Raw genomic sequence first — 21,258 nt, 5'->3', positions numbered from 1 at the left:
CTGCTACCTCCGCTCATCTTCCTTCATGTTCAGGTCCTGGTTTGTGTCTGTAGTTTAGTTGTTCTCAGTTTAGTTAGTTTCGGTCCCGTGTTGCTGTTTTGTCCATTTCATTTTGTGTTTAATAAACCACCTTCTCACCTTCATTCTTGCCTGCAATTGGATCCTCCTTTATTATTTTCCACACGGCTCATCTCCGCCGCCGTGACACAGACAGACTCTGATATAAATTTGGAGGTGCCAACCACTATTAATATTATTAGTTATAAAGGACACCTTCCTGCCTTTAGTGTTATTTATGATGATTATTAGTCGTCTTCTAATGTCCACAAGTCTGTATGATGTGTTTCATAGTTTCTAACAAGCCTTTTAAACTTAAGTTACTGCATTGCTGAAACACCAACATCTGCTTATTGAACAAAAAACAACCAAAAGACCACACATCTGATTTTATTTTTATTTTAATAGACTTCCAAAAATTATACCAGATAACTGGCCTCAGAATATAATTGAATAAACGTGTTTAAAAACCATAACCTAATCCTGTCTTGACAGGCTGAGCTCTTCAGTATCCACCAACAGCATCGTCATGCTGAGTCAGACGTTTCTGCTCCTGGTGGAAATACTCTTCCTCTTTCCACATTGTATCAAATGTTTTTAAATGTTAGTTTCAACTTAAAATTAAAGATTAAAAAAGTGTAACACATGTAAACATCAGATAATTAAGACAAGCGAATGGTTCAGTTCCACATGTGCTCCGCTGACACATTAAACTTCAGTAAAATTATGCAGTTATGAAACAACTTTAATCTAAAACAAACTGATTTGCTCAGGAGCAAAAACAGTGAAGTAAGTGAGTGTAAGTGAGTGAGCTGTGCTGGTGACTGGATATCAGATTTCCAGTCATTAGAGCAGATAAGTGGCAGAACTATATTACTGAGGTACATGTTTACTTATTAATTGATGTCTGTCAATAAATCTATTTAATTTAAATGCATATAGCCCAAATCCTTATTAAAGCAACAGGTTCACTTATATGCTATTCTATAACTGTATCGCCCTTCCCAACATGGGAATAAAGCAGCTGTGAGAGAATTAAACATTAATGAATCAAAGGTACGGAAGTGGAGGAAGCAAGAAGAATGAGCTGAGTAAAGTTTGACTTATGCGACATTTTTGTTTCACTTAATGCGCCTTATAATCCAGTGAGCCTTATGGTCTGTAAAATATGGTGCATTTGCAATACCAATGTGCACAATATTGGAACTAAATTATTTTATATTGACAAACAGCGGCCGGCATTAAACTGTGACTGTCACCAGGTAATGTGGGCGTGTTTCCTGAATAAGCAACAGGTGTTAAACAGCTGACAGGTGAACAGGATGCATGCAGGTAAACTCGAGGGCCCTTCGAGCTGATCGGTGGTGTCGTGAGGAAAGTTTCAGCTCATTATTCATGTTACAGAAACACAGAGGTACGAGACCAGGCAGAAGACTTTCTGATTATTTGTTTTTAGTTAAAATAATTCCATTGTTGTCTAGTGATGGTGTGGTAAAGCTCTGTGAATGTGTCCAATTGATGATTAATTAACCCTCCACAGAATTTAACCTTTATAGAGATGATATTTTATCTAGATCATGTATTTGTCAAAGGTTCAGACCAGAAAGTTTAACATTATTATTTTTCTCTTTATTGTCTCTTCAGATTGAGTGTCTGTAATCTCTCAGAGAGAAGCTGTCTTCACTACTCAGCTCCCAGCCCTCTAGTTTGAGAGAGCTTGACCTGAGTAACAATGACCTGAAAGACTCTGGAGTGAAAGTTTTGTGTTCTGAGCTGAAAAGTCCATATTGTGAACTGGAAACACTCAATTCAGCGTTCTTGAAATGGTAAATGGACTGGTTCTTATATGGCGCTTTTCTACTCTTCTGAGCACTCAAAGCGCTTTATACAACTTGTGCATTCACACATTTGTCTAAGTGCTTTTTTTAGCTAACATTCATACTCCGATGAATGCATCGGAGAGCAATTTGGGGTTAGTATCTTGCCCAAAGATATTTGGCATGCAGACTAGGGGAAGCCAGGAATCAAACCACCAACCTTCCGATCAGTAGGTGACCTGCTCTACCGCCTGAGCTACAGCCACCCCAAACGTTCAGTAGATGAGGTTTAGAGGTTTACAATCTAAGGTTTAGATTGACTAATGGCTATTTTTAACTCCTGTTTCAGTCATGTCATTTTTAATGATTTTTGGCTGCAATTTCCTGTTTGCATTTAGCTATTTTGCTCTTCTCTAAGAGTATTTGTCATGTATGCAGGCTGTCAGGCTGCCTGATCACAGAGGAAGGTTGCAAGTCTCTGGTCTCAGCTTTTAGCTCCAGTTCTTCCCATCTGAAATAGCTGGACCTGAGCTACAATAACCCAGGAGAGGCAGGAGTGAAGATGCTTGAGCAGCTAAGACTGGACACTCTGAGGTATGTAGATGGCCGTTACAGCCACAAACAGTGTCTGATAGATGAGGAAACTGGCTCTGTCTGATTACTTAATGCTGGAAACCAGTGTTATTTGAACAATCACACATATAGGAACATTTTTCCATTCTGGTCTAACTTAAACAGTAGATGTCTGTATGGGGTCTCAAAGGACAAAATCTCTGTCAGCAACAACAGTGCAGCCTGTTCAAACTGATCTCTGGAAAGGAACTGACATTTTCACTCTTTATTTATTTTAAGTTTTATCTGTGTGCAGAGACCATGTCCAGGACATGTTTAGCCTGGCCCAGCATAAACTAGCATTAGGGGGAAGTTGTTTCCCCAGCTTAGAAAAACATATTAGTAAAAGTAAATGGATTACTAGGTCACTCAACTTAACTGGCCGCCTACTAAAATGGGCTATTTTGCACTGCTAGTTTGCTGCTTCTGAGCGTTTACTACTGAAACTTGTTTGTGCTAAAAAATCAAATTGATCTTCCAGACTTTGTGATGATAGTTAGTAGAAAACAACAGAAAAATAGAATGCAGTCAAAGTGAATTAACTTTGGTCGATCAACCTTGAAATTCAAATTATAATAAGAAATAATCATTCCAACAGAAAGCAAAGATTAAGAAACAAAGGGATGGAGCTGGTGGAGGAAACCGGGTCACCGGTTGGGTGTTAGGCCCAGACTAGTGGGTGTTTTTGACTGTAAAGTGGATGTAGCATTAACAACCACTGGTCCTGTTACCCTGCAGCCTGCACTGCAGGATATGTGTTGCAGCACTGAGAGCTCCAGAAAGAGCCTTCATGGTGGCCCTGCAGCAACCAGCACTTCAGTCAAATGCTGTCAAAAGTGGTCCCAGAGACACTGTTAGCTGTAACCATCAATGACCAAGAATTGTGTCATTTAATTCAGGGTTTCCCTGTATTATTGTTATTGATATCATTTCTGAATAAATAAATCAAGATGACGAGCCTTTAAATGCACTTATGTTAGTATAAATATACAAAAATAAAAGATAATTTTCCTGTTAGGAGAATAAGAAATAAATACATACATAAATATATTCATCACATGCATCAAATCACAACCTCCTGCAAGAGTGCAGCATTGTGATTGGTTGATGCTGTTTCCATCATTTATGTTTGTTTACCTTCAACACATTTGCTCTACAGAGCATTTATTAATAAGGATTATTAATAAACATCTTTCTCTCCTGCTTTTGGTGGAGTGAAACAATAACTCCTATCTCCAGAGGTCCACAGGTCCACTGGCACCTGGTCCTAACTTCACCCATGTCTGCACCCTCAGACATCCCACTGTGGAGGCATCCTGGCCTGGACCAGTGGCTGCCCTTGTGAGACAGACTTTATGGTCACAAACAGCCCTAATCTGAGAATGAAGGCTCCTTTACATAGAAAGCAGTATGTGGTGTGATGACCGCTGCATTAATATGTGATGCACTGGCTGCTGCACTCTACCTGTACTGGATCAGTTTTTGTACCCAGTCCCAGTCTTTACATGTAATATGCACCCACTCCCTGACAGCATGAATGTCACAGTGTGTTGAACCTTGACTGTGGCACATGTCAATGCTCCCTGGACATCGTGCTTAATAAAGGAGATTAAATGTGATGTGATTATGAGTTTTGCTCTTTTGAAGTTTAAACATTTATGTGTCAAAATGTTGGACTGTTCCTTTATCAGTGTGTAACAGTGTGTGTGTGAGAGCCATGTAATGTCCATGTGTGCATGCTGACTGCTCTGACCCCTCCTCCTTTCAGGGTGGAGCCTGCTGGAGTCCGATGGTTGAGACCAGGTCTGAGGAAGTGTAAGTGTGTTTTTAATGGGATTCATGAAAACAAAGCAGCACACAGTCAACCATCTTCATCATGTCAGGAGTCATCATCAAAGTGTCAATCAATGAAGAGATGATGGATCAATAACTGCAGCTGGATTGTGTTTGTTCTCTCCATCAGGTTCCTGTCAACTCACAATCGACACAAACACAGTGAACACAAACCTCCAACTGTCTGACAACAACAGGAAGGTGACACATGTGGAGGAGGTTCAGTCATATCCTGATCATCCAGACAGATTTGATGTTTGTGAACAGCTGCTGTGTAGGGATGGTCTGACTGGTCGCTGTTACTGGGAGGTCGAGTGGACGAGGAGGGCTTGGATATCAGTGAGTTACAGAGGAATCAAAAGGAAAGGAAGGAGTGATGAGTGTGTGTTTGGTGGAAGTGATCAGTCCTGGAGTCTTTTCTGCTCTGATGATGGTCCTCGTTATGTCTGGCACAATAAGAGACAAACATCCATCTCCTCCTCCTCCTCCTCTGTCTCTAACAGAGCAGCAGTGTATGTGGACTGTCCTGCTGGCACTCTGTCCTTCTACAGAGTCTCCTCTGACACTCTGATCCACCTCCACACCTTCAACACCACATTCACTGAACCTCTTTATCCTGGATTTGGGTTCTGGGATCAATCGGATGGTTTGATAATGGGTTTCAGTATTGATAAACTATTATTTCGCTCTGAGTCAGTGACTCTGTGTAGTTAGTAGTTAGTGTAGTTAGTGTTAGTGTAGTTAGACACAGACATGTACAGACTGACCTGTTAGAGAAACAGGTCAGTCTGTACATGTCTGTGTCTTTCACTCTGAAACACATGATGAGATTCATGGATTCAGTCAGTTGATGTTTTAAACTAAATGATTCACAAATTATTATTCAACACAAGTTTGGTGAGCAGCAGGGCTCATCCTGATTTTTGTTTTTGTGCATTATAATCATGAAATAACTTTGTCATGTCTGTGGTGGCCTTTGGAGAATTAAACCAAACTAGATATAAATGTCATATTTTCCAACACTGATTTTTTTCTGTGTTTCAGACGACAATGAAAAGATAAAGAACAGTCTGTAAATCATAAGTTATCAATTCAAATGATCATTAAAGCCACAAGAGAAGCTTTCCTGTTATTTGTACCACTCACCTGGTCATGTGATCCAGCTGTGCAGCCAATCATAACTGACATCACTTTCTACTTTGATATTTCCATGGTGAATGGACTGATTCTTGTTTAACACGTTCAGACTCTGATGGATGCATCGGAGAGGGTTAGTGTCTTGCTCAAGGACACTTTGTGCGCCAGCTGGAGCAGTCAGGGATTGAACCACCAACCTTCTGATCATTAGATGCCTTGCTCTATCTCCTGAGCTACAGCATCATCAAAGCTCTTTCTTAAATCCTCTCTGAGAGGAGCTCAAACACGAGGAAGAGACGAAAGTGAGGGAAGAGAGTGGACTCATTAGTAAAATGAAAAACAGCCAGCATTGATGTTTAAGACAAGTGAGGTAACAGAAATACTATATATGGCAGCGGTCACCATGGCAACATCAATGTCGGTTGCTACGTATTGTATTGATCCTGATCTGTGAGCCTCATATCAGGATATGCTGTTGTTTGTATTTGTTTTCATTGTTACCATTTTTGTGTCTTTTTTAACAAACTACTTTTATCTTGCCATCGTTTGTCAGAGTCAAACTAAATTTGGTTCATCTTTCTACAATAAAAACATATCTTCATCTTAATTATTGTATGTGCAGAGTTGTAGTTACTCACAGTGACCACTGGAGGCATGTGATCCTGATAGTTTCCCTGGAAGCGTCCAGTTCATCCACATTAATGAAGCTGTTGGTGATTAACGCTCATCTGTACAACTTTAACAGCAATATTAAACATTTAATCGCTCTACAAACAGTTTGATGTATAAACTGTGTCTTAAAGGATCAAATGTCACATTGAAAGCAGATTTCACTGTAATGTACTCTGTTTGAAATATTCCAAATATAATCTGGCTTGGTAATGATTTACTCATATATTGTCCACGCAGACTAAAGCAGTAGGAGATGAGATGGAAAACAATTAGAAGAATCTTTACTCTTTAATGTCACAAATTCCTGTTCCTCTTTGTATGTAACATAACAACATACATGATACAGCTGCAGCAACTGAGGCGAGGAGAGAGGCAGCAACAAGAAAACTGGAAGAAGGAGACCAACAACACCACCTGTGGAAATCTTTCCCCAATCAAGCATCATCATATCAGCATTTCATCAAAAGCACACATGCTCCGACCTGACAATGCAGAGGTGTGGCAAAATCATTGAAATCATTTATGAAACAAATGAGTGCATCAAAAATAAGAGTGGAGCTGCAATGAGAGAGAAGTGAACTTTCTTCAGTTAACACAAAGTTTTCCCTGACAGGTGACATTTAATTAAAGTGACTTTATTAGCACACACACATTCAGAGGCAGTCTACAGGAGCAGAGCTGCCAGCTATTCAGCAAATGTCTCCCTGCAATCCTCACTGCAATACCTACATTTGAAAATGAAACCAGCTCTACTGTTCACACATGAAAAGTCGTGTGAATAACCAGTTTTCCTCAGATCTCTGTTTTAGTAACTCTGAAGTATGAACTTTGGATTTTTGCATTCTGTTTGTTCTGATAACTGTCAGTGGATGATTTTGATCCCAAAGAAATCTTTAACACACATGTAGTGATGGGACGTGTGCACTGAAACAATGGTTAGGAAACAGAAATCGCCTGAGAATCTGCTCATGTTTAAGATTTCTTCTTTACAAACATTTTCTGTGGCTGTTCCCAGTATGACCAGTGACACAAAGCATGGAAAATGGGGATTAGTTCATTCAGACAAATACACTTTTTAAACTGTAAAAATAAAGAAATGAATCAATAAAATAGAAAGTCAAAGAAATAAAAAATAAGGGTCTGAGGCGTCTGTCTCACTGTATCCATGGCAACAATTTACTTCCTGTTCCTTCATATCAGAACCACATCTTTGAAATCAAAAACATTTAAGATTCAAATTCAACCACAGATGTGTTCAATTAAATATTAAATGAAGCAGTGCAATGTTTTTATCACTATCCAAGTTTGACAAACAACACACACACACACACACACTCCTCGTGCATATGGTACGACAACGTTTCTCCATGCCCGTGGTACATTGCGCAGAAACACTTTGCCACACACACAGACACGCACGCGCGCGCACACACACACACATACACACACACACACACACACACACACACACAGCATGCAGACATGATTTAGGTGATGATAATATAACGACTGCACAGACCCGTGGGATGATTCATGTCCTTTTTCTTACTCTATACTCCTGGACCGGGTTCAGACTATATGCATCTAAAGGCCATCGCTCCGGAGCCCTGAGCCTGATGGCAGCAGCTTCTACCTGTCTTCCACACATCTCACCCTGTAGACACTCAATGATGAACTTCTTGCTTCAGGACCTTCTTGATGAATTTGTTTTCTAATCCACAGTTTTCTACCTGATCTGTGTGTTTGAAGTAAAATGTGTTACTTCAAATGTAAAAGTTAAACAGACAGAAAGCATCAACGTGGACTTCAGTCAATGTTTTGTGTTCATACAGGTCAGCTGTTGCACACAGAGCTCCTGGATTTACACTGTGCCCTGGTTCCTGTGTTTCTGTATGTAGTTTAGTTCATAGTGTTTCCTCCTCATGTACAGACTGAATTATCTGTTCAACAATCAGCATTTCTGATTCATGGATTTCATTTGTTTTGACTTGTTTTGACTGAGATTTCAACATATCTGTGGTGGCATCTGTTCAGTGTTATGGAAGTTTTACAGCACTAATCTCACTTCACTCTGTAACATAACAGTGAACAATATTACTATTAGAAAGATTATTAGAGAAGCCACAAGCAGATGATCCCCTATGAGGTGTCCTTGGTTATAGTGTGAAGTCATCTGAGGGGAGAGAGAAGAAAGAAACACTTCAGTGTTCATGAAAAAGTCATCAGTCTTCTTATGGGAAGAGACCTCCACCAGACCAAGACAGGTAACCATCCAACACGTTCTCATCCCAAAACCTAACATACCGATGCCATGTGACAAATCGATGCCATGTGACAAATCGATGCCATGTGACAAATCGATGCCATGTGACAAATCGATGCTATGTGACTATTAAATTCCGTTCTTTTGAATTCTTTTGGCGACAGAGAAAGACTTCCGACTCAGAGTGGTCAAGTTCAAAAAATGATCTTTATTGTACATTTCCGGAAACGGAGACCTGTACCCACTAACACACGCTCAGGTCTGAAAGCATTAGAAGCCAGAATGGGTAACATAGTTCTGCTATAGGTCACACACAGACACACACAGTTTCGATCTAAACAACTCCGTCTGCTCTGACTAATGTGTGTGTGTGTTACTTAGTTCTTCTTTTTCTGTCTGGTTTCCTGTATTTTATTAATATGCCTCTGCAGCTCTGCACTAAACTTCCTGTTTCTTAACCTCCCCTTACTAGAGCCTCTGTTGCTAGGCGACCTGTCACCCTCTGACCTCTCTCACAGACTTTATTACAAAGTACAAAACACAATATAATCAGAAAATAAGCACTAAGAATATCTATTTATTTGGTAACAGTCTCCCCCTTTTGAACTCATTTTATGAGTTAACCTAATTAACTGACTCCCTCAATAACTACTGTGAACTAAAAACAGATATAATTAAATTTGTCCTGGTAAAAAGGTCCAACATTACTTTTGTCAGTCTATGGAAACGATCTCTACACAGTTAACCCGTTTCCTCTTTTAAACATTTCCTCCTGGTTTCTAAGCCACACTTACAGGTCACTTCATTTGTCCCTTCGCCCCCTTTAACGGGTGGAGCATATCCGGTCTGAACACGGTGTTTGCACATCACATAAAAATCATACAAACTATTACTAAAGCTAATCCTGCCATTACCCTTCATTACTTTGTGCTCACATTATAACCTCTGTCTAACAAGCTTTTAATGTTCTTTTCAATCTGAACAACACATTTTCTGAGAGCTTTCTCTGTGCTCTGTGCTTCTTTTGGGTGCCCCTCCTCTTGGGTCCTGGATTCTCACCAACCCCTTCGTGGTTTTGCTGTGGTTCTGGAATCTTCTCCTGTAAAGGACAGAAAAGGACAACACCTCTCTCTGCTACGCCTCAATAATCTAATATGTTCATCAATTCTTCTCTTGATTATTCAAAGTTGGTTCAAAGTATCACATTCGGGACTCTCTAATAAAAGGATTAGCCTAATTATTATTTCTGTGTGTAAGCGTGTTTGCATTCACCCCTAAGCACTCTGAGTCCTTTTCCTACCATATTTCAATCCAGACAGTCACACTGAACGAAGCTTATGACCTTCACAAGACTGAGTGGCAACTCCTATCAGTGCAATTGCAATGTGTGACTGAAAAATGATTAGAAGCGCTTATTCTAGTAAAAGAAATCATAAAGAAAACAAACATTTTCAATCAGTTAAGCTTAAGCATAAAAGCAATTACTTATGCCCAAGTTTTACCATACCTAAATGATCAAACACACTTGAAGTCACACACTGATCATATAATCCATTGTTTCAAATTAGACCTAAAACTCCTGTGAATACATGAAAATAATAATTAGAATGTAATGTGTTACATTTGCTTAGATGAGAGGGTCCAGCAGTAGATCAGATGAATAGGAAAGGATTTGTCTGTGTTTCAGTTTGGCTTAGCTGTAGCCTGAGTGTGTGTAATTGTTTAGAGAGAAAGGAATTTATTGACACTGGGGGTCTGCCTGCCATAAAAGGAGATAGGAAGCTAGAGTTGGGGGTTGCTGATGCTGATGCTTGTACCTTTAATAAAAGTTTATTATTGTTATAACTTGGAAGTAGGTTTGCAGGAGACTGTCCACCTGCTGATCTGTCATCCAAGTGACTGAAGAAGTCACTTGGATGAGTGACGAAACGTTTCTCCCACAAAACGCTACGTCCAGATGAACAGATTCAACTTTTGGAGATTTACTTTCCTGGATGATTGAGAATGCATCAAGACATCAACAACACAACTATTTTATTTCTTTTGTGTCCACTGGGGTAGAAGGTGACCTGCAGAATCATCTCTGCCCCAGTTCGACACCACTTCACACTCACATACTTTGACACCTCTCTGTAACTCACACACAGTGACGTCAGACACAATCACCTGCTTTTTGCCAAAACAAAAACATGATGCTGATGTTACAAAAGTCTCACACATATGAATCAGGATGCAGAAAAGCTGTTGCCCATCTGAGGTGTGAGGAAGAAACTGAACTCACGGATAGCTGCATGCTCGAGTTATCATCGCTCTGTTTCCCTCCCTCTGATGCGTTCAACCAGCTCCTGCTCTGAAAATGTGTAGCTTGCTCATCAGCTTAAAAGTGACTGCATACAAAACAACAGACTCACACAGACCACGTCTGACCCGCACACACAAAATAGGCACCAACAAGAGCTCTGACCTCCTTTTGGGGAAGAAACCAACACTCAACGCCCTCAGAGGTGGGGAAAAAACTTTTAAACCCTCCTTAAAAAACATAAAGAAAAATGGGTGGAGAAACCAGGTAGCTTGTGTCTACACGCACAGCTTGCGCACTCACGTACCTGCGTTTTAACGCACGGTCACGTAGCCGCTCTCTAAGGCCTTCTGTACTCTGTTCGTGTTGTTTCGCTCACGGGAAAAGTCTCTGGATCCTGTCAATTGCCATCCAACCCGAGGGGAGTTCAGACGCAAACTCGCCGGCCTGGCGACAAAGTTAAGCACCAGGTCTTTCATCAGGCGTCGCAGACGTCTCGCTGCTAGCAGACTTCGGCGGCGTCATCTCCCTCCCTCTCGGTGGATGCAATGTGTTGGGTTCCGGCTCGGAAGGACCAAATAAATGTTGAGTCTGTGTTTCCGCAGGCTCCGCTAGTTTAGAAACTTATTCTCGTGAAGGACAAAAACAAGACAGAACATCTTCAACCGGTCTTTTACTCGCAAGAGAGGGAAGGCTGCTCGTGGAGCTTAACGCTCCTCACCTGTCTCCAGCCCAGCTCCTTCAAAGAGCAGCCCTCCTCGTAGCCTTTTATTGACAAAGTGACACCTCCCACCGTAAACCCCCTCTCGGTTACAAAGACAAGGCACGATGTGTGTGTATGTGAAAGCACCTGTGTGCTTGTGTATGCATGTGCCGGAGAGAGATAGAGAGAGAGAGTGTGTGTGTGTGTGTGTGTGTGTGTGTGTGTGTGTGTGTGTGATCTCCTGCTCACCAACAAGTTCATAAAAGCAGGAAGTTACCACACAAGAAACAGATCTTTCAGAGATGATGTGCTTACAATAAAACCTCCCTCAGCACCAGAGTAGCTGTGAGGTGGTCAGAGACAAAGGAATGTCTTTGATCACACAGTTTGAAACAATGTAGAGATGGTAAGCATAAAAATGACAACATTTAACAATTCACTTTAACAATGTGTGTCAAATATAAATAAGGACATACCAGAAAAAGCTGCGAGTTTCTTCTATTTAGAGTCAAGTTAGTGTTTTGTGTCTTTGTTTTAGGCCTAATGTCAAGCAGAGGTGTGTGTAACTGCACTGGTCTGTTATATGTGTGAAATGTGTGCTTCTCTTCAGCATCATCTTTGTCACTGCTGATTCCTTTTTGTCGTTGTAGAAATAATAAATTGTTTATTAGGGCCCGAGCACTGAGAGTGCGAAGGCCCTATTGTATCTGCTCTGTTTATTATTATTATTATTATTTTTTTTTATTATTTTTTTTTTTTTCATTGAAATGAATTGCCTTTTTGAGGGCTTTAACATGCTCAAAAACTCATGAAATTTTGCACACGCATCAGGTCTGGTGAAAAATTTCGTATTTTAATGGTGTTACATATGAGCATTGGAAAATTGCTCTAGAGCGCCACCTATGCCTTATAAAATGCAGCCCTACGACCACATGGTTTGAGCTACATGTATGAAATCTGAGACACCTATGTATCATGCGAAGACGAACAAAAAAGTCGGTGGGCCCATTGACGCAAACCCAACAGGAAGTCCGCCATTTTGGATTGAAGGTCACATTTTGGCTCGGATTTTACCATTTCCATGCCTTGTACTTTCGCGAACTCCTCCTTGGGATTTGGTCATACAAACTTCATATTTGGACAGTGCCAACTACACACCTGGGCCATGTTAAATTGCGGAGCTTTTGAGTTTTTGTGATACAGTGAAGACGTGGCGCCACGGCGAATTTCGATGACTCGCCATGAAAATCTTATTGCCTCTCATTCCCTCATACATTGTCCACCCTGCACCAAAGAGCACACATATGATAAGGCTCCACCCCTGAACATATTTCAACTGCCATATTTGACATCAGGGACAACGCCACCTAGTGGGAACAGGAAGTGTCATGTTTTACACTTTGGAGTACAGTATTGTGATGGGTGACATCTGCAGCCTCAAATTTCTCCAGGAAAGCCTTAAGGAGTTGGTCTTGGGTTACAGTGAAAACTGTGACTTTTCACAAAAGGGTGTGACCCCAGCAGCATGGCGAACTTTGATGTCTCGCCATGAAGAAACAAGTTAGTATAACTCAATGAAATTCAGTCTGATCAGAACCAGACTTTACAGGGATGATGTCAGACCCGCCCTGAACAGATTGATGTGCCCATTGTCAGGAATACGTAGAGCGCCACCTAGTGGGAACAGGAAATGCCGTGTCTTTCATTTTGTTGTACTGATTTTCACAGGTTCATCGTGGCCATCTCAAAAGCGGTGAATATTAACATCAGTGCCTCTTGATGCTTCAGTGAGAAAATTGTGACTTTAAACTCAACGGCGCACCCTGGTGGCAACGCAGTTCACCATGAAAGATGAAGTGGCTTTTGAGGGGCTTGGAAAGTTTAAAAAGTCTTGAAATTTGGCGCACACCTCCAATGTGATGAGGGCTATCGTGTTATGTTATCATTTTCATTGAGTAGCGCAAAATGGCTCCACAGCGCCCCCTACAAAATTTCAAAACAACAGCCCCTGCTCTGTGATTTTTCTATGAGTCTGAATCCTGGTGAGGTTATAGGAGATATCAAGATGTACAAAAACGTCTCTTGGAGCAATATCCCAAATCCAACAGGAAGTCAGCCATTTTAAAATGAATGTGTAATTTTGGCCACATTTTCCCCTCCTTTCAGGCCTCGTACTTTGACGAACTCCTCCAAGGGATTTCATCATATTGAACCAATCTACAGTGCGTGGCATCTAAAGACCGTTGTGATGTTAAATTGCGAAGCTTTTTACGTCCAGGGAAACGGGGTGGTCATGGCGGCACGTGGAGTTTCAATCACTAGCCAAAAAGCAGTAATCTTCTGTCACTCCAAAACACAATGTCCAATCTCTCCCAAAGATCGCAGGCATGATGAGACTCAAGCTCGGAAATGTTTGTTATGCCATTTGTCAGTAATGGTTAGAGCGCCACCTAGTGGGATGACTATAATCATGATTGAATGAGATGAAATGTTAGCTGGTGGTTAAATGCATGGATTCCATCAATTTGACATCAGATTGGACGTGCTGGTTTTAGGTGTTGGGCGTTGCTCAACGCGCCGGGGGTGCGAGGGCCCTCATAACGCTGCTTGCAGCTTTAATTATTATTATTATTATTAGGGCCCGAGCACCGAGAGTGCGAAGGCCCTATTGTATCTGCTCCGTTTCTTATTATTATTATTATTATTATTATTATTATTATTATTATTATTATTCAGGCAAAACAAGGGCCTTTTTGAGGGCCTAAACATGCTCAAAAACTCATGAAATTTTGCACATATGCCAGGTCTGGTGAAAAATTTTGTATTTTAATGGTTTTACACATGAGCACTTGGAAATGGCTCTGTAGCGCCACCTAGGTGTTGTTAAATGCAGCCCTACGAACACATCGTTGTAGCTGCATGTATGAAATTTGGCCCACATGTGTATCATGCGAAGACGAACAAAAAAGCCTGTGGGCCCATTGACGCAAACCCAACAGGAAGTCCACCATTTTGGATTGAAGGTGACATTTTGGCTCTAATTTTGCCATTTCCATGCCTCGAACTTTTCGAACTCCTCCTTGGGATTTGGTCGTATAAGCTTCATATTTGGTCAGTGTCAACTACACAGCTGGGTCATGTTAAATTGCGGAGCTTTTGAGTTTTCGCGACACGGTGTAGCGGTGGCGCCACGGCGAATTTCAATAACTCGCCATGAAAATCTTATTGCCTCTCATTCTGTCATACATGGGCCGACCTGGACCAAAGAGCACACATATGATAAGGCTCCACCCCTGAACATATTTCAACTGCCATATGTGAAAATAAGGACTGCGCCACCTAGTGGGAACAGGAAATGTCATGTTTTACACTTCGGGGTACAGCATTGTGATCGATGACATCTGCGGCCTCAAATTTCTTCAGGAAAGCCTTAAGGAGTTGGTCTTGGGTTACCGTGAAAACTGTGACTTTTCGTCAGAGGGTGTGACCCCTGCAGAATGGCGAACATTGATGTCTCGCCATAAAGAAACAAATTAGTATAACTCAATGAAATCCAGTCTGATCAGTACCAGACTTTACAGGGATGATGTCAGACCCGCCCTGAACAGATTGATGTGCCTATTGTCAGGAATACGTAGAGCGCCACCTAGTGGGAAGAGGAAATGTCATGTCTTTCACTTTGTTGTACTGATTTTCAATGTTTCATCGTGGCCACCTCAAAAGCGGTGGATATCACCATCAGTCCTTCATGATGCTTCAGTGCGAAAATTGTGACTTTAAACGGAACGGCGCACCCTGGTGGCAACGCGGTTCACCATGAACAATGAAGTGGCTTTTGAGGGGCTTGGAAAGTTTAAAAAGTCTTGGAATTTGGCGCACACCTTCAATGTGATGAAGGCTTTGTTGTTATGTGATCATTTTCCTTGAATAGCGCAAAATGGCTCCACAGCGCCCTCTACAAAATTTCAAAACATCAGCCCCTGCTCTGTGTTTTATCTATCAGTCTGAAACCTGGTGAGCTTATAGAAGATAACAAGATGTACAAAAAAGTCTCTTGGAGCAATATCCCAAATCCAACAGAAAGTCAGCCATTTTAAAATTAATGTGTAAATTTGGCAACATTTTTGCCTCTTTTCAGGCACCGTTCTTTGACGAACTCCTCCAAGGGATTTCATCAGATTTCCACGATCTCCAGTTTGTGGAATCTAAAGACCATTGTGATGTTAAATTGCGAAGCTTTTTACGTTCAGGGAAATGGGGTGGTCATGGCGACATGTGGAGTTTAAATCACTTGCCAAAAAGCAGTAATCTGCTGTCACTCAAAAATACAATGACCAATCTCACCCAAAGGTTGCAGGTATGATGAGACTTGAGCTCGGAAATGTTTATTATGGCATTTGTCAGTAATGGTTAGAGCGCCACCTAGTGGGACGACTATAATCATGATTGAATGGGATGAAATGTTAACTGGTGGTTAAATGCATGAATTCCATCATGCATGGTTTTAGGTGTTGAGTGTAGCTCGACGTGCCGGGGTGCGAGAGCCCTCATAACGCTGCTTGCAGCTTTAATTAGGTATTGAGGTCATAGGGGATGTAATTTATTAGTGGGTGTCATAGTAGGATTTTGTTGTTGATAGAATAGGAATACAAAATAAAAATAAGGGGGGAACAAAGAACTGGGGTGCAGGGCAGTGGGACATCTAACCCCCAGGACAGTAGCAAGAGTTACTGAGGGTGAGGGGCAGACAATAGTGAATGGACATTTACTTAAAAGGAGATGGGGGTCAGGGTGTCAGCATACCTGGCCACTGTACCAGTGTTTTTCCACTGTGGGGGTTTACTGTAGGAGAAGGAGACCAGAGACTATAACTGTAGCTGCTGTGTAAAACTCTTCAGATCAACTTTAGAATAGGACTGCATAGGATGTAGTGTTGATCTCCAAATGCGCATTTGTATTGGGATTGGGAAATAAAGTGATACCTTGATACTTGGAAACATCTCAGAGTAATCTCTACCAGGACCAAAAGAATCGCAGAGACCGGCATTATTTCAACATCGTCATGTGTTGAGAAGAGAGAACAGTTATAACGGAGGAGCAAAAGGAAGCCCTGAAATCTGCATCCAACAAGGAAGTGTTGGCTCACCAGTGATCCCAGCAGAGCCACTGGTTTGCCTCTAGATGTTATAGATTCAATGATGTTGTTCCTACAGTTACATGTTAGCATCTTTATTGTAGTAAAGTCTTGTAATCTGCAGATAGCAACAAGGCAGAAAACACCTCCATGATCTGATCTTAATGATGTTGTTTTTATTTCTGTCTTTCAGAACTGGATTGGAAACTATCAAAGGTCTAAAAACAGCCTCAACCCTCCCAAAGAGCAAACTTAACACACGTCATCTTTCAGCTACAATCTTTGTTGCAGGGATCTTCTGCCAAACAAGGCTGAGAGAAGATTTCTTACAGCTGTCATGTTGATGCTGTTTCAAACACACTCATATATTAGGGCTGATATCAGGGCTGCACAAGTTCTTTGTGTTTGTGATCATGAATAATAGAAGTGTGCCTGTTGAAGATCATGTTTGCTACATTATTATGTCCTGTTATTGTTCTGTATTATATTCAGCTTTCACCATCCTTTCCCAGCCCCCTGTTACACCATCCATACAAAGCCAATCTGACTGTGAGCCAGTGTGTTTGATAGTTTGTGTTGGATAAAGAGATTTGACAGACTTGGTTCTCTCACGCTCCGTTTTGCGTAACTATTTTTATAGTTACGCAATCCCTGTAGAACTGGAACCACGTAAGCTAGCAGAATTTTTTTTTTGCACATGAAACCGGAGGAGTTGTACTTACATTTTATGCCATCAGCTTGTCCTAACTCATGGTTTCTTTCCACATATAGCTGTGCAAAAACTGCATAAAAAGCACTTGCAGCAACAAAAACACAATATTCCAGAAACATGATTTGCCGATCTGATCAGCTGTTCGTCACACTTCCTACGTTGGAATAGACATCAGCGCGAACTATCGCGTGTCCACCATTACCTGGCCAAAATCGGAAGCAGAGATGGGCAGTAACGCGTTACTTGTAACGTTACTTGTAACACGTTACTGTAATCTGATTACTTTTTTCAAGTAACGAGTAATGTAAGGGATTACTATTGCAAAAACGGTAATTAGATTACCGTTACTTTCCCGTAGGACCGCTGCGTTACTGCGTTACTAAAACCTTAATTTTTTGCAAGAATGTCTCATGACAGTGACGTAAGCGAGTGCGACGTTCGTGACAACAGCTGTGTGCAGATCATAATATATCAAGTGCGGGAGAGAGTATAGCATGCAGCGTTCAAAGCGTGGAAGTACTGACCTTACTTTGAGTTTGATTCCATAAAAAGTGACAAAAACATTAGTGTCCGTTGTGCGTGGGAAGAAAACTTCTTTTTACAGCGAAAAAAACCCCTAAACTTCCAAGCAAGCACCGAGTGCGCTACGACTGTAATGTGAAACTCACAGAGAAACTCGCGGATTCTTCCACTGACCGCTGCGGCACACCTGCACCAGGGTAAACCTCCGCCTAACCCAGTCCTGCTTTACAGGTGGAAATAGAGCATTTTATTTATTTTCTGCTGTGTTTTACTTTCATCTATTTGAAAGAGTGAGTGTAAACACAAAAAAATATTTTATTTTTTTGTGTTTACACAAAAAAACACAAAAAAATGTGCTTTTTTGTGTAAACAATGGGGATGAGCAGTGAGCAGGGTGGTTTTTCCCTTGGTGGCTCTGCATGGTTTTTGGTGCTAGGTTTTTGGACAGACAGCCTCCCTCTGAATAGTGAGTAGACGGGCTTGTGGGCCCTGAGAGTGTCTCTTCTTCGTGTTGAGGAGTTAAGTAGGAAGTGTGGGAAGTGCCTTCCTTCTTGTTTAGTAGTTTTCTTGTCTTTTGTTGCTGCGAGTGTTTGTGCAGAAAATAGGTTTAATTGTTAAACAAATTTCTTCCAGTCAGAGAATGTTGCATATAATTAAGTTTTTGCTTGATGCATAATGTTAAAAGATTTAAAGTTTAAAGTTTTAAAAAGAGACGTTTCCATTTGATTACATTTTGTATGATTGATTATGCAGAAAAAGTAAAATTGGGCTGAAAGATCTCTCGCTTTATCACCTATGCAGGTTGTAAATCGTCTTTTTAAAAAGTAACTAAGTAACTAAGTAATTAATTACTTTTGAAAATAAGTAATCAGTAAAGTAACGGGATTACTTTTTCGGGGAAGTAATCAGTAATTAGTAACTGATTACTTTTTTCAAGTAACTTGACCAACACTGATCGGAAGTGACGTCATTTTTGCGGAAAATTTAGGTTTTTTTACCTTCGGGGCCTTATAAGCCTGTACTGGTGTTTTTAAAAGGCATGTTTGACTTCATACTTTTCTGAATAGTTTCTGGGATGCTTAGGACTCAAATTGCACTGCTGGAAATAGTTGATTTTGATGCACATGCTGTTTTTTTGCAAATTTGCATTATAATATTTATTTTCATTTTTCCAACAGGATATAAAAATTGGGACATCTCAAAAATAAAACTATGAAGACACTCAAAATAAATTTCCTGTTGTTAGAAACTATTTTGTGCAACTTTTTTGTATTTACAGTTTTGAGGAATTAACCTCTTAAATTTCTCTAACTAGAAATATATTTAAAAAAAAACACGATTTTCAATTTTTTGTAGTTTATTGCACTTTTTTTGCAATTTATGTAGTTATTATAGACTTAATGCATACATACTATCAAAATGTGGGCTATAACGGTTATGTTGATGTATAGCAACTTGAAATGTTCCCAGAAATGGCACTACAGCATGTGAAAATTTAAAGATAACTCTGGCGGACTTGGTTCTATGGTAGGTTTTAAAGGGTTAATATAGATTTTCAATGCAGGCTTTTGGTGAGCCACTGGGTTCTGTGTGATAATCATCTCAGCATTTTACAATAGAATAGCTCTTCATTAGCTCTTCATTTATCATTGGACATGAAACAAGGAAGCTGTGTTTCTCATTTGATGTTAGTTTCATGTTCATCAGGATCATTTTCTAAAGAGCTGATATTCAGACCATTTACTGCACTGGCTGCACATTCTGTCTACATTTCTCTGTATGTACTGTGTTTGTCTTTGGTTGTCTTTTCATATTTCTCCATATTGACACAAACTGTGAACAGCAGTAGATCTACTCTTCATCTGTTTTAGGCCCAGTGAAAGATATGAAGCAGAAATGGTGTCATTAGGAGAAGAAGAGAAGAACAAGTCCGGCGAGGAGGCAGCAGCTCTTAAAGATGAAACACAGCAACTTAGCCCTGAGCTCAGAGAGCTTCACATGAAAAAGCTCCTCAAGCAGATCATGTCAGAGGTTTGTCATCAACAGGAGGAACTGTTAATATCATAGAATGAAGGATGCTTGTCAGCTGGATGAAGAAGGTTATTTAATGGCAAACGTTCATATTGAAGTCAAATTGTTGTGGTGTTGAACAGATTCATGGACTGATTGTCTCCAGAATGTTAGAAGAGCTTCAATGAATCATTAGAAACAACTTACAGCTGCACAGTTGTGTCAAACACATCTTTGTGTCATTGTGGGATTTTTGTGTTTCTACATGTGACACACGTCTAAAACATGCACACAATTTGAACACAAACAGGGACTCATTTGTTCCCACAGCCAGATGCTGAGAGCCATTTCCTTGTAGTCCTGTGTCTATATATATGTACCATTAGATGTTATTGGAATGATTGTCAGCTTTGATAGTTTCATGTATGTTTAGCTGGACGGCTGTTTGATCCTCCACATGTTTAAAGGTGTCCAGTCCTGAGACACTGGGGGTGGAAACAGCTGTGATGTCATTGGACTGTCACAAAGACAGAAGTGCATGAAGTGAGCAGCCAAGGAGCCGCTGATGTTTTGGATTCAACAGCATTTGAAAGGTTGACACAGACACATTTCCACATAGAAAGCTGAATTTGTCATATGCCACAGTGAACTCACTGTTCAGTGTTTTTCAGGAAGCTTCTTAACTGCCTCTGCTGCCAAACAAGCAGCTGATGTCCTTGAGAAGAAGCTGAAGAAGTCTTCAACAACAAATACAGGAAGTGGACTTTCAAATACTAGATTCACTTTAGACTCACACAAGAAATGACTCAACTAGCTGTGTTTGATTGACTCCTTTGTCTCTATGAAAGGTCAGTGTGTGTCTGTACACAGACTGTTGTGTTGGACTATTATTCAGTTGTCTGCTGAGTGTTTTCAAATGTCTGCATGTCAGTGTAGATGAGGCTGGCGGTCATGGGAGGCCACCATAGCAGTCTCTTCAACATCATGACATCATCATAAATGCTGCTGGACTGTCTGATGGGCTGACGGTGAAAAATCCGTCGGGAAGGAAAAAGAAGACATTTCAGAGGCTGCAGCAGATTTCTTTGATTTGGGGCCTTTTTCAGCTTTATTGGACAGAGCAGTGAAGATAAGTGACAGCAAAGCAGAGGGAGAGAGAAAGGGGACGTGGTCAGAATCAAAGCCAGGCCAGCTGCTCTCCACCTCGTGGCACATGGTCACCTGCTCATCCTAGTGAGCTCCACCAGCAGCCCCCTTCACACAGTTTACACTGTAAACACTGTGTGTGGACCTCAGCTAACAATAGGCTACATTTAAGTCTGGACTACATGCTTTTATATTGAGGCAGATTTTTACCTATTTTTATTCCATCAGCAGCTCAACAGAAAGTCATCTCAAATGGAAAACAGCTTTATTTGGAATAATCAGCACTATCAACTGGTTTGGGATCTGCACCAGTTTCATGTCTTTACAGCTTCTCCTACAAA

The 21,258-nt window shown here is 40.8% G+C and overlaps 1 protein-coding gene across 1 annotated transcript; it reads left to right on the top strand.

The window, feature by feature from the left end:
* The first annotated feature begins 1,811 nt into the window (after positions 1–1,811).
* LOC134618440 (stonustoxin subunit beta-like) lies at positions 1,812–5,395 on the top strand. Its single transcript, XM_063463827.1, has 5 exons — positions 1,812–1,883; positions 2,313–2,468; positions 4,255–4,301; positions 4,450–4,965; positions 5,364–5,395. Exons 2-5 carry the CDS (start codon positions 2,437–2,439, stop codon positions 5,393–5,395), a joined length of 627 nt encoding a protein of 208 aa, XP_063319897.1. The 5' UTR covers positions 1,812–1,883; positions 2,313–2,436.
* The last annotated feature ends 15,863 nt before the right edge of the window (positions 5,396–21,258 follow it).

The sequence above is a fragment of the Pelmatolapia mariae genome, linkage group LG20, assembly GCF_036321145.2.
Source record: "Pelmatolapia mariae isolate MD_Pm_ZW linkage group LG20, Pm_UMD_F_2, whole genome shotgun sequence".
NCBI lineage: Eukaryota > Metazoa > Chordata > Actinopteri > Cichliformes > Cichlidae > Pelmatolapia > Pelmatolapia mariae.
Note: the sequence above shows the minus strand (reverse complement) of the source record. Positions and strands in the feature narration are given on the sequence as shown.

Bases quoted from the DNA above. Each gene is read 5' to 3' on its own strand.
- LOC134618440 (XM_063463827.1), top strand. From the start codon at position 2,437: ATGCTTGAGCAGCTAAGACTGGACACTCTGAG. The intron at 2,469-4,254 runs GTATGTAGATGG...TCCTCCTTTCAG, and splicing joins CTAAGACTGGACACTCTGAG to GGTGGAGCCTGCTGGAGTCC. The intron at 4,966-5,363 runs GTTTGATAATGG...TCTGTGTTTCAG, and splicing joins GTTCTGGGATCAATCGGATG to ACGACAATGAAAAGATAAAG.